We start from the raw sequence: 14,541 nt of genomic DNA on the forward strand, positions 1-14,541 counted from the left end.
AGCCAATATAATGTGGTGTGGGTGCTTGTGCATGTGTGTGTGTGTTTGTGGTGTGATTGCTTGTGTGTGTAGTGTGTGTGTGTGTATGTGTGTGTGTGTGTGTGTGTGTGTGTGTGTGTGTGTGTGTGTGTGTGTGTGTGTGTGTGTGTGTGTGTGTGTGTGTGTGAGAGAGAGAGAGAATACAGTGTACGTGTTGTTAGACGCGTGTGGGCATGTGTGTACACACTCAAGCATGCGTGTTATGAGAGCAGTACATTATGTGAGTTGCTAACAGTCTGTGTTCAGCTCGGCCATTATGCTCAATCCAGACAGACTGAGACTCCAGGCCCCATTAGGGACTCAAAGGGCAACTACAGAGGAAAGCCCCCGGGGGACTTCCTCTTGTGCCTGCTATCCTTGTGATATCACATCCTATTGTTCAGCCATTTCAAAAAAATTATTACCAGCCAGATTATGTTATTAGCCATGAAAGATAGATTTGGGGCGGTGAAATGTTAGCAAGTATGTCATTTCTTTCACATGGTTAACCGTCTGTTGGTGTGGTAGTGAAAGGTTAACTTTCTGTAGTGTGGTAGTGAAAGAGTTAAGTATCCTCGACATACACTAACCGTGGAACTGGATCGACTTTATTACGTTCGTAAGGAGAACCGCTTGCTGTTAAAATCAACTATGTAATGTTAAAATAAGCATGTTCCTGCCACAAAGCTAATGCAGTGCTGATGCAGACCTACTCTGGAATGAAGGTCCGTTGAGCCAGTGAGAGTGAAATGTTGTGGAAAGTGAATTGTGTTTTTCCTACTAAAAGTGAAACTGTGTTTTTCCTAATAAGATTGCTTATAAACATAACCCTTATCTTAACCCTAACTTTAACCATGTGTCCAAAACCTAATGGAAAAAATTGCATAATAATGTTATTAATAAGGAAAATAATTAGGCCTCCAAAAACAGCCTGTTTCCAGTTGAAACGCTTCTGATGTTTAAACAACAGAATTACAACAATTACTTGAATACTGTCCGTACGCCCACTTTGATTTACTAAGTCAGTTTAAAAGAAAAAAGAAAACAAGCCATTGTGAGAGAGGCATAGCTGAAGTACCAGAACCACTGTTCTACAGTGCATTATCATTATGCAATGAATGCAGTCATAATACACTGTACACTGTGCTCTGCAAAGCTTCCAAATGGTAGCTATATAACCCCTTTGCCTGTGAGCTAGCACGGCATGGCTAGTATGTATGGATAGTAGTTTATGATACAAATAGTAGCAATATGGGTCAATGTCGGTAACATACACACCAATTCCCTATTTCGATGATATAGGCCGGTAATACTGATTCATGAGTCGGGCTCTACCCTCACAGATAAGTTGTATATTACATCAAATTAAGGCTCTTGATAAGATGTGTCACAGTGCATTTGTGGAGACAGAAACAGCACTCGCCTTTTAATTCCTCAAATGGCAGAATTAAAGTGGGTCTGCGTCTTGCCAGGGCCTCGCCAGCGTGCGCTCTGCTGTGTCCATATTCACCGGTTGGCCCTCAGCCGCCCCACCATAGTAAAGCATGTCAGAATCGGAATCACACATATTATTACACATATTAGTCAAGGTGTTCTCTTTGTACTTCATTGCAATGTAACAAATACAATACCAATTCAACATGATGCATAGGAAAGAAACCTCGAGGGAACAATGATTTAAAGTGTGTTTGTGAGAAAGTCTTCTCCTCTCCTCTCCTCCTCTCTGCAGTGTAACAACGACTATGTACCAGTGTGCGGCTCCAACAATCACAACTACCAGAACGAGTGTTTTCTGCGCAGGGACGCCTGCAAACAGCAGTCTGAGGTTCTGGTGGTTTCAGAAGGCGACTGTCCTGTCGGTATGTACGCATCTTCTCTGTTGCACACGCACGCACACGCACGCACGCACGCACGCATGCACGCACGCACACACACACACACACACACACACACACACACACACACACACACACACACACACACACACACACACACACACACACACACACACACACACACACACACACACACACACACACACACACACACACACACACACACACACACACACACACACACACACACACACACACAGCCAGCATGTAGGCGTTGTTTATTTCTAGCGTGATTCATTCATTGACTCGTTCTGTAGAAAGCTATCTGGCTGACTTCTCCAAAGTCCAGTTATTATTATTAGCCTAGCTTAGCACAATGAATGGAAGCAGACACACAGCCGATGTGCTGTTCTCCGGCTCTGCAGACCCTACTAGATGCACTCTCCTTTCACATGCAAATTAACTCCTCCCAATCAATCAATCAATCAATCAATCAATCAATCAATCAATCAATCAATCAATCAATCAATCAATCCCCCACGCTAGTAGGTAAAATGGGTCTCAAAACAGCCTTTTTTAAACAAAGAATTGTTACTATTACAGATACTATAACTGTTCGCTTTTATACTATATGTTCTTCAACACTCGAACTGTAATAACTTTTTTTTTAATTCAATTCAATTTAAAAAAAAATAAAGCTTGTATTCAGCTTCTGCGTCATCTCACCTCAGCGACTTGTAGGCATTACCGCCAGGCTCAGTCAATTATATGCATGATTGTTAAGAACAGTTACTTACATCACTCAGCTGTGACTGATCAGAGTAACCCGAGTACATTATGCAATATCTTCAAGGAAGTAGATCGGATATCTGAAATAGCTTGATGCAGTTGATATCCAGGGGGATATAGATCAAAGGGCTTTAGTCATAATTTTCACAACAACAACAACAGTGCTAACATGCTTGTTTTTAGCTGCAATATGAGCTTATCCCAGCAACTGTAAATTGGATCTGAAATGTACATGCGGCAACTCAGAGAGTATCCTGAATATTAATGAGCATTTAAACACACCCAATATCCTCTTGGCAAGACGTAGAACAGCTGGCAGCCAATCATTTAATCTTAGATTTTAATTTGATTCTTTACAGCATAAGCCTGAAGGGCTTGAATCCGTTTGTAACCATGTCAGTTTGTCAATCTGTATATATGTATAATATAATAATTGTTAGACTAGAAGTCTTTATTTGTCATGCAGTTGAGTCGCCGATGAAATGTCTCTCTGCACTTTTCTCATCCCGTTGTCCTTCCCCCCATGGGCAGCCGGGAGCAGATAGGGCGTCAACGTGAGCCGCGCCCCGGGGACCAATCCAAGTGCTCCTGTCCGTCTTCGTCAAGGACGCCACAGCGTTAGCGATCTGTTGTGCATGTTTTTCCATTGAGTTTATCTTATCGGGGGGGAAACCCTTGCGAGCACGGGGAGAACATGCAAACTCCACACAGAAAGGCCCGGGAGATAACCCACCTGAGTACCTGGCATCATGGAAACCTGGTCCCCAAGCGGGAATCGAACTCTGGACCTTCTTGCTGTGAGGCGACAGTGTTAACCACTACACCACCGTGCCGCTTAATATGTATGTATGTATGTATGTCTCTGTTCCCACAAAAGTAGACCAATCAGAACTGATGATTTAACTGATATAACACACTGAACAGTAGCCCAATCAGAGCCGGCAGAGCAAGCCACCTAGCTCAGTCATGATAAGAATTCATTAAATTCATGGAGATTAATGGGATAAAAATATGTTATATGCGCCAGAAACTAAGCTACATTCACCACCAAAACAGGAGCGTTGTCATATAACAGAAGTGGATAGATTTAGGCTGCACATCATCATCATCATCATCATCAACCTTTAATTAGGACTTGATAATGCGGGCGGGCAGCCGAGATTACATACATAGTGAAACAAACTAGAAACAATGAAATTAGGCTACAATAAAAACATAATAAAAACAATAAGATAAAAACAAAACACAGATAAAAAAACTAAAAACATTTCATCTCGTACAGAGGCCAGGGTGTGATTTGTTGAGGGGGGGAACGTTTATGTTTTTTTTTATGTCACCCATAAGAAATTATATACAATTAGCGTATATCCATATAAAACTCACACATCTCATAAAACAATGCAACATAAATAAATTTGTTTGTCTATTATAATAATAATAATTGTGTGGTGTCACATTAAGGGAGTATTTCACGCCAGAGTTGACGCGTCACAGGGGAGGAGATATAGGGGAGTAGTAGGTGTGTGTACGGGGTTGATTCTGTGAATGAATAAAGTAGGAAGTCACTGAAGGACCTGTCACGCGCGTTATTGATTCGCCTCTTCCTTCAACTTCCCACATTGGTGACCCTGATCGTTGGATTATTATTATTATTATTATTGTTATTATTATTATGAGTGATAACGAACATCCTCGCCACGGGGGACGTGTACCAGCGGCTTCTCGCTGATTTCCCCGCTCTGACTGTGCCCACGTTTTCTGCTATGGTCGCAAAACATGGGGTGGAGCATTATATCCCCACGGCCGGTCCGCCAGTTTTCGCGCGCGCACGCCGCCTTGACGCCGCTAAACTGGCCATCGCTAAAGGGGAGTTTGACACAATGGAGCAGCTCGGCATTGTGCGGCGCTCCGACAGTGGGCCTCGCCTTTGCATATGGTTCCGAAGGCTGATGGGAAGTGGCGCCCGTGTGGAGATTTCCGGCGCCTCAATAGTGCCACGGATCATGACCGCTACCCTGTCCCGCATATCCAGGACTTTTCTGTTCACCTGGCCGGGACCACCATTTTCTCCAAGGTGGATTTGGTGCGGGGCTACCACCAGGTGCCAGTCCATCCCAGAGACGTGCCCAAGACCGCCGTTATTACCCCGTTTGGACTTTTCAAGTTTTTAAGGATGCCTTTCGGACTCAAGGGGGCAGCGCAGACCTTCCAGCGGTTGATGGACTCTGTGCTGCGAGGGTTGTCATTTTTGTTTGTGTATTTAGACGACATCCTGGTGGCCAGCACATCTGCTGAAGAGCATTGTTTGCACCTCCGACAGCTGTTTCAGCGGCTGAATGAACATGGGCTGATTGTTAACCCAGCCAAGTGTCAGTTCGGCCGGCCAGACATGGACTTCCTGGGCCATCACATCTCTTCACAGGGAGCTGTGCCTCTGCCCACCAAGGTGGAGGCGATCACTGCCTTCCCACGTCCTCGCACCATCAAGCCCCTACAGGAGTTCCTCGGTATGGTCAATTTTTATAACCGATTCATACCAGGAGCGGCTCTCTTGATGCACCCCCTGTACGAGGCACTAAGGGGCAAGAAGGACAATCAGGAGGTGGACTGGTCCCCTGAGAGGGTCCAGGCGTTTGATAGTGCTAAGGCTGCTCTCGCTAACGCTACTATGCTGGCACACCCGTACCCGGCCGCTCCAATAGCCCTCACGACCGATGCCTCGGACTATGCTGTGGGGGGCGGTGTGTGATCAGTGGGTGGCTGGCGCCTGGCAGCCTCTGGCCTTTTTCAGCAGGACACTGCGGGACAACGAGAGGAAATACAGCACGTTTTACAGGGAGCTGCTGGCCCTTTTCCTCGCCACGCGTCATTTTAGGTTCCTGTTGGAGGGCCGGGAGTTCACCGCTTTCGTGGACCACAAGCCTCTGACCTTTGCCATGGCTAAGACCACGGAACCATGGTCGGCACGGCAGCAGCGCCAACTGTCCGCCATTTCGGAATTTACCACGGACCTGCAGCATGTGGCGGGCAAGGACAACCTGGTGGCTGACTGCCTCTCCAGAGTGCGGGTCAACACTGTGCACCTGGGTGTGGACTACGCAGCCATGGCAGTTGACCAGTGCACGGACATGGACATCCAGGCATTCAGGACAGCCACGACAGGACTGAGACTGGATGATGTGGTGTTCCAGGACAGTAAGGCCACGCTCCTCTGCGATGTCTCCACAGGCCGACCTCGCCCGATGGTCCCCGCTGGCTGGCGCCGCCGCATTTACGATGCTATACATGCTTTGTCGCACCCGGGGGTGAAGGCATCAGTTAAGCTGGTGGGGGCTAGGTTCGTCTGGCCGGGCCTCAGGAAGGACGTCAAGGGGTGGGCTGCCTCTTGTGTAGCGTGCCAGCGCGCCAAGGTGCATCGGCACACTAAGGCCCCGCTGGGGCCATTTCTCATCCCGGAGAGACGTTTTGATCATGTTAACGTGGACCTGGTGGGCCCGCTGCCCCCCTCCCAGGGGTTCACTCACCTGCTGACCATGGTGGACAGGACCACCAGGTGGCCGGAGGCTGTGCCCCTGTCATCCACTACATCGGCGGACGTGGCTCGGGCGTTCATCTCCACCTGGGTGGCCCGTTTCGGTACCCCTGCGGATCTAACTTCGGACAGAGGGCCCCAGTTCACGTCAGAGTTGTGGAGCGCCGTGGTGGAGAGTTTGGGGGTGAACCTCCACCGCACCGTGGCATACAACCCGCAGGCAAATGGTCTCTGTGAGCGTTTCCACCGCACTATGAAGGCTGCTCTCCGGGCGGCTCTTACGGACAGTAATTGGGTTGACCGTTTGCCGTGGGTCATGCTAGGCCTGCGCTCGGCCCCAAAGGAGGATCTGCAGTCATCTTCGGCTGAGCTCGTGTTGGGTCAGCCGCTGAGAGTCCCTGGGGAGTTCCTCCCAGGTGCCACAGCCCCCTGGTCAGCTGCGACTCATCGCTTGGCCATCCGAGACGCCGCCAGCACTTTCGCTCCCGTGCCCGCACATCACTGTTTTCCCCTGTCCTACATCCCCAAGGACTTGATGTCAGCCCTGTACATGTTCATCCGCCGCGATGCCCACCGATCTCCACTCCAGGCTCCATACGATGGGCCCTTCCGGGTCCTGGAAGCGGGACCCAAGAGCTTTATGGTGGACAGAGGGGGGCTTCAGGAGCGGATATCGGTGGACCGTTTGAAGCCTGCACACGTGGACCCGGACGGGCCGGTGGAGCTGGCTCAGCCCCGACGGCGCAGCCGTCCACCCAACCCCACTCCTGCCGCAAGTTTGCGGCCCATGTCTGCCTCTACCCCGGCAGCAGCCCCGGACTCTTCCCCAGTCCAGCCTCGCCGCCGGCGCGGACGGCCGCCGGCTCGTGCCCTTCCCCCTTCCCCCCTGACTGTTAAGCGCAGTCGTTATGGTCGGGTAGTCAGGCCTCCTACGAGGGGCTGAGTACTTTGGGTTTTTTTTTTTGGTATGGGTTGGGGTTGCAGGGTATGTCTACTCTGGGTGTTCGGGGGGGGCCTGTGTGGTGTCACATTAAGGGAGTCTTTCACGCCAGAGTTGACGCGTCACAGGGGAGGAGATATAGGGGAGTAGTAGGTGTGTGTACGGGGTTGATTCTGTGAATGAATAAAGTAGGAAGTCACTGAAGGACCTGTCATGCTCGTTATTGATTCGCCTCTTCCTTCAACTTCCCACAATAATAATAATAATAATAATAATAATAATAATAATAATAATAATAATAATAATAATAATAATAATAATAATAATAATAATAATAATAATAATAATAATAATAATAATAATAATAATGCATTTTATTTAAAAGCGCCTTTCAGAGCACCCAAGGTCGCCGTACAGGGTTAAAAACAAATACAATTACACACAGTAAAAACACAGTATTACAGAGTTACATAGGGGGAGCAGTTATAATAAACTTAAAATTAAAGTTGCCAGAATGAACAGATGTGTTTTGAGACGGGAAACAAAGGTGGGGAGGTTGTCTATTGCACGGATGTCTTGTGGTAGGGAATTCCAGAGGGAATTGTTTGTTTCCATTTTTCTAAATCGAGGGATATGCCCACAAGCACTTGCAAAGAGATTCAATTAACCTAACAGGTTATGTTTTACTTTGAAAGGGATGCTTTCTGAAATACAATCCCAAATAGGCCAAATGGCTGAGCAGAAGAAACACTCCAGAACAGAACATAAATTGTAGGCTGATATAAATTATGTCTTCATAGTTGTTACTGGGCCTTACCTCCAAAACACAAATTTAGCAGTACACCTTTTGAGACCTTGCTAGACCATGCTGCTTATAGCCTTCTGACAAAGAGGATGTTTATAAAACTCTTGGCATGTCAGAAATTCACTTTGATTTGAATCTGGCTCTTCACAAGATCCATGCACACTGCATCAAAGTGCCATCTTCAGCCATCACACAGAGGCTGTAGTTACTCAAACTGCGGGCAACAACACAGCTCTCAGTAGCCAGCAGTTCATTGCAAAATGAGGCATTAGCAAGCAGAGAGTGTGTAGTCTGCTGACAATTTAGAGAAATTAATGTATTTAATCAAATGCAATAATGAACAATAGTTTATTATAGACAACCAGAAGGGGGGATAAATCGCATCCCCACCGTGGATAAAAAATAACGACCAGCAGTAAAGATGTGAAAAGCAGAGCAAATCACACCCTGATAAAGATGATCACAAACCATATAATGCAGGGAATCATCAGCATGGCATTCAGATGAATTCATGAAAGATAACTGAAATATTGAGTAGCAAACATTGACTGACGTTAGCTATGCTAACCACGATTAGCTCAAAGATGCTTTGATAAAGCTCCTGTTTGGATGTTTTGGAAAGGGGTATGGCAGCTAGCAAGCTTATTTAGTTAGCTAGCAAGCTTTATAGTTTTGCTCCTACTCAGTTTGCTCATCTATTCTAATATTAACTGGCTAAACTTACATGATAGTTTATAGCTATGGACACTAGCCGATTTCACATCACTTACACTAAATAAATTAAACCAGTTTGATACATTGCTGGTCACTTATGCCGTTGTTAGACTATCAGACTTGTTTCTCTTCCATGAGTAGATCACATAGGTTTGGCCATGATGGTTTACATCCTCATATCTGTGATGAGACATACGGGTAGCCTATGATCTAAAGTAATAAGCAAATAATACGAAAATAATAAGGGACATTTTCTGTGTTTGCAGCAAACTGAGGCTTTAGAGGCTTCTGAGACTATGTAAGTCAGTAAATAAGACGCTGTAAGTCTATAAGTAAGACACTGTAAGTCAGTAAGTAAGACACTGTAAGTCAGTAAATAAGACACTGTAAGTCAGTAAATAAGACACTGTAAGTTAGTAAATAAGACAGTGTAAGTCAGTAAGTAAGACACTGTAAGTCAGTAAGTAAGACACTGTAAGTCAGTAAATAAGACACTGTAAGTTAGTAAATAAGACAGTGTAAGTCAGTAAGTAAGACACTGTAAGTCAGTAAGTAAGACACTGTAAGTCAGTAAATAAGACACTGTAAGTCAGTAAGTAAGACACTGTAAGTCAGTGAGTAAGACACTGTAATTCAGTAAATAAGACTGTAAGTCAGTAAATAAGACACTGTAAGTCAGTAAGTAAGACACTGTAAGTCAGTAAATAAGACTCTGTAAGTCAGTAAGTAAGACACTGTAAGTCAGTAAGTAAGACACTGCTGGCTGTGTTGAGTAGCCGAGTAAGTTACCCCTGACAGGTGGACTGCCTTTAATGGTTACAGCATTTTGCACACTCCTTGGAAACATGTGATAACTGAAGTGGAAATGGTGCCATGGTAGAGATAGGTGTACTGTACATGTGTTACCATGGTAGATATAGGTGTATATGTGTTACCACAGTAGAGATATGTGTATAATGTGTTACAGTGGTAGAAATAGGTGTATACAGTATGTTACCCTGGTAGAAATAGGTGTATATGTGTTACCGTGGTAGAAATAGGTGTATATGCGGTTGTGACATCGTCACCTTTTTGCGTTGTGTTAAACTTCGATGCCCCAAGGGAGTTTCGAAACCCGGGTCTCCCACGCCACGGGCAACAGCACAGACCGCTATACCAAGAGGTGAATTCACTGCTTTGTAACGTGTCTATGTGTATTTTTGAGGATGAGAGTGAGTTTAACCCATAGCACCGCTACTCACCCCAGTCACTTCACAACATCTGAAGTCCTTTGTGACTGCGCTTCGCGGTACCATCCGTTACATATGTATTACCATGGTAGAGATAGGTGTACATGTGTTACCGTGTTAGAGATAGGTGTACATGTGTTACTGTGGTAGAGATAGGTGTACACATGTTACATTGTAGTGTTAGGTCGCTTTCACATATAGTTTTGGTGGACTCGGTGCGGTTCTGGGGGTGAAGTTGCAACATTGTTGCATTCTTCATTTGGTTCGCCTGCGTTCACATAGAGAAATCTGTCAGCGCACCGATACCTTCTGAACAATGTCACGCGGTCGAAAAGGGCGCTTGTCTATTGGACAGTGGAAATGTGTGTGTGGCTGCAAGCCGTGTGTGCGCGCGCGCGCGTGTGTGGACTGTCTGCGAGTCCTCCAGATCAGCGGAGCGAGTTTTGACATGGCATTGATCCATTGTTCTATTGAAGCACATTACCACCATCCTCTCGCTAAACAACTTGTAGACCAATAATAATAATATAATAATAATAATAGTATTGACGTGGCATTGATCCATTATTAATGGCGTGCGCCTCGGTAATAATAATAAGCCGCGTTTTTCTTCCTTCTTCCCAAGATGCACAGTTAGATATATAGATAGATAGATAGATAGATAGATAGATAGATAGATAGATAGATAGATAGATAGATAGATAGATAGATAGATAGATAGATAGATATCTATAGATAGATAGATAGATAGATAGATAGATAGATAGATAGATAGATAGATAGATAGATAGATAGATAGATAGATAGATAGATAGATAGATAGATAGATAGATAGATAGATAGATAGATAGATAGATAGATAGATAGATAGATAGATAGATAGATAGATAGATCGATCGATCGATCGATCGATCGATCGATCGATCGATCGATCGATCGATCGATAGATAGATAGATAGATAGATAGATAGATATTTGGTTCGCGTTTGGTCCGCTGAAGCCGAACCGAGACCTACGTTTTCAGGCGGACTAGAGTTCGCCTGCTTGGTCCGCGGACCGAGTTCGACGCGCATTCACACAGACCCGAAAAACCGGACTATCGAATTCTGGTCCGAAAGTCCGGACCAAACAGCCCCTGTGTGAAAGCGACCTTAGTTGTACATGTGTTACCGTGGTAGAGATAGGTGTACACATGTTACATTGTAGTGTTAGTTGTACATGTGTCTGTGGCAGGCAGTTGAGAAAGACAGTGATAGGTGCAAGAAATGTTTTCTCTCTCTGGTACATGAACACTCCTACCTCCCTGTGACCTGCTTGGATGTAGATTGTGCACATGTATTTCTGAAGATATGTTCGCATTACTGTGCACCTTGTATGAGAAAGGGGAAAATAAAGGCTTTTCTTCCATACGCCTGGAGCTAATATCAAGAACAAACGCTGGCAAAACAAAAGGGATGTTTGGTCTCCCTGCCTTTCTTCTGACAGACTGGGTGTGACAGAGAAGACCTAACAGCGACGCCTGCCCTCGCTCCCCTGGCTCTTTATATTTCCTTCCTCCTGTGTCACATTTCCATTCCTCACTGTCACGTTGAGAACACATGTGCTTAAATCAAATTAGACGCGATTTATGTACTGGCAGCCCCCGCGAAGAGGAGGATTCGCTAAAGCTAACGACAAGAGCGGAGAAGAGGGAGGCACGTTGTGGGACGGAGGATGGGATAATGTCTGAATTTCGCAGTTCAGTGTCTTGTTTCTGTTGAGTAATGATCTGCAGGGAATGGGTCTGAGGGTGATTGAGTTCCAGTGTAAAAAAATAAATAAAACAAATGGAAAAGGGTAATGTGTTTTGTGAAATGGCATTGCTGACACCTGCTCTAGTGCTAATCTGAGCCACGATGCCCCCCCCCCCCCCCCCCCCCCCCCCCACACACACGTTTGACACAGAGCAGATTCAAAACCCTGCAACACACCAGGAACAATGAGCATGGTTTTCATCACTCTCCAACATCCTTGACACATTATCATAGTTGTAATAGCGTCATTATACTGTCTGCCGTGTGTTCTGTTGTTATCAAACACTTAGCATGCCCCGTATTCCACAATAGGCTCATGACACATTCACAAGTAAACATTTATAATAGCTACATAATACATTTAAATAACATTTATGTACCTTGATTGCATGATGACTTACAAAATGAAAGTCCCCGTAGACCAATACGATTTGCAATGTAAAGAAAAAAGGGCTTGTCAATTCACTACATAGTTCTGTATCACACTAGCTCCCGCTCTGCGTCTGTTGCATATATCTCGCCTCAGCATATATACACTGAATAATTTCACAAATGTACCTTTAAATGCCAGCATTCATCTGGCCACACCCCCATCCGCTTACCTATATAAGCAGGGGTGGTGCCACACACTCATCTCCTTCTCAAATTTCATCACAAGCAACGTGTTGCTCATATGCCACTTGACGTGGAGAAAAATATTGGCTGGAAAAGCAATGTTTACAAGGAGAGGAAGAACAAGGAGATACGTTGACATCATATCTTTATTTTCTCTCTCACTATTTTCAAGAAAATACGGCGATGTTGTCTTCGTCACTGGAGTGTCTGGAAGATGGTGATCATTCTAAAACCCTCCACCGGTTTTCGTATTGGGAGCACGCCGCTGCATGCTTCTCAACTGCAGTTCCTTGCTGTGTTGGTTGGGGTGAAACCTTTCAGGCCACAGCTGAACTGTGTGACGTGCCGCTGTTGTGAGGAGCGGTGGGTTTCAGGTTGGGTGAGTACTGTTGCTGGCAGGCTTCACTTGTCTGTTAGTGCTATGGGGGCTACTTGACAATGTTTATGAAAACCGGCCCCAGGCTAGGGTCCTTTGTTCAGCCACCTAGGCGACAGAAGACCTTGGTCTGAAGACCATTGTAGTTTTAACTAGTGGGCTGCGACCATTAACACTGGTGATCCCTGTGTTTTCTGGACGAGTGGGTATCTCCCTGTCACCGTGTAGCCCCTTCTTTCATATCCAAATGAGAGTATTCCTTCACGAGGAGATATGTGCATGGATGTTCGATAGCGGAAGATCCATGTTCAAAGTCAGCTACACAGGCCAGTTTGGTATTGTGCTGATTCCGTCGGGTGTTGGTAAAATCACTGTTGTAAAGCTGTGTTGACATCTTGTTTCTCTTTTCTCTTAAAAAGTGAGGAGGGTTTCAGAACGACGGCCTGTCTGGGTGAGTGTTATATCATTGTGTACAAGTTCAGGTGATAGCTGCTTAGCTTACGGTTAGCCAGTCAGCTGTTAGCTGCGGCGTTAGCCTGCTGGGATCACTGCGTGGCCTACAGAGGTTGGGCCTACTGTTAGCCAGTCAGCTGTTAGCTCCGGCGCTAACTGTTGTGATCACTAGGAAACGTTAGCTTGCTGCTATCGGTCCCACGGCCTGGAATATTGGGCGTGTGCACCGCAGAAATTCCCCCGCCATAGAGTATGTCACCGTGCGCGTCTCTGTTGGTAGGACTTCCGTGTGCTGTTCAGGTCCATGTGATGGATCTGTTTCGGGGGGGTGGTCAGGGCTCCTCCTCACCAAGCGCCTTTTCGGGCCTTCTGTGAGTTCGGACTCCTCCTTCCATGTGAGGGAGCCTCCATCAGAGTACAGAGCCTTCCTCCTCAGATTGTCAAAGTGAGTGGACCATCTAGAAGGTGTCCTATTCTATTGTGTATGTATTCGATTCAATTCGTTTATTGAGTGTGTATGGGTTCAGTGCCTCTTCCCCGGAGAGCCCTAAAACCAATTTTTTACATGGCTCAAGGTGCAATATATTCTTTTCAATCTGTACAGCTCGCGTGGGAAGTCTCTCTGGGGATCCCCGTCTCCTTCCTATGGGAGGGTGGTGGGATGTAAAAATGTGAACAATTTTTAACCCCGGCTGTGTAGACTGGGATACATACTGTTGGTGCTTCCTTCTTTTCTATTCAAAAAGTGTTGGAGTTAGGAAGTGTCACGCCCCTCTTGTCGTTCCCCTGGGCGCCTTGGGGATTCAATGACAGGTCTAAATAGCCTGTTCATTGATGGGGGTGTGTCCCGACGCACGTATAGTGCTAGCTCGCTGTAAACAGGCGACTGACTGGCACGCCTTGGTTGCTTGAGGTTAAAACGGCGTTTTTATAAAGCAACTGAGATGGGGGTTTTTCCTCTTCCGACGACCACATCCCACGACCTGGGTTGGTTATCGACGGATTCTCGTTCATGTCTGGGGGATGATGACGGAATGGATCTGAACATATGTAGAGGGGTCTCACGCCCTTGGGGTGGGCCACCAGGCGCGGTTCGCCCGAACGTCTGGGTGGCGCCTTCTTTTCATGTTAAGATCGACACGCATATCTGCCCTTTCTCCTGGAGTAGGCATGTCGGCGTGGTTAGGGCACGGGACTGGTTCTGGTCACGCTGGTCCGGATCAGTTGAACCCGTTGTCCGCCGGGGATGCAGATCTGCTGTTCTGGTACCCTGAGGGACTTGGGCTTTTTTCAGGGGGAAAAATGCCAGGTCGGTCCGGGTGTCACAGGGTTAAGCGCTATGGAGACCCTGGTTGGGTACGTTTTTTACTCAGCACTGTCGTAATGGCTTACGGCCATGCCGACCTGTACACGCTCGATCTCGTCGGATCTCGGCCACTACA

The 14,541-nt window shown here is 46.3% G+C and overlaps 1 protein-coding gene across 1 annotated transcript in view; it reads left to right on the plus strand.

The window, feature by feature from the left end:
* tmeff2a (transmembrane protein with EGF-like and two follistatin-like domains 2a) overlaps nucleotides 1–14,541 on the plus strand; it is a 513,177-nt gene that overhangs the window by 175,262 nt on the left and 323,374 nt on the right. Inside the window, 1 exon segment of the mRNA XM_084310368.1 lies at nucleotides 1,748–1,877. Within this exon segment, the coding sequence (XP_084166494.1) occupies nucleotides 1,748–1,877 (130 nt within the window).

The sequence above is a fragment of the Notolepis coatsorum genome (assembly GCF_963971535.1).
Source record: "Notolepis coatsorum genome assembly, chromosome: 3".
Lineage (NCBI taxonomy): Eukaryota > Metazoa > Chordata > Actinopteri > Aulopiformes > Paralepididae > Notolepis > Notolepis coatsorum.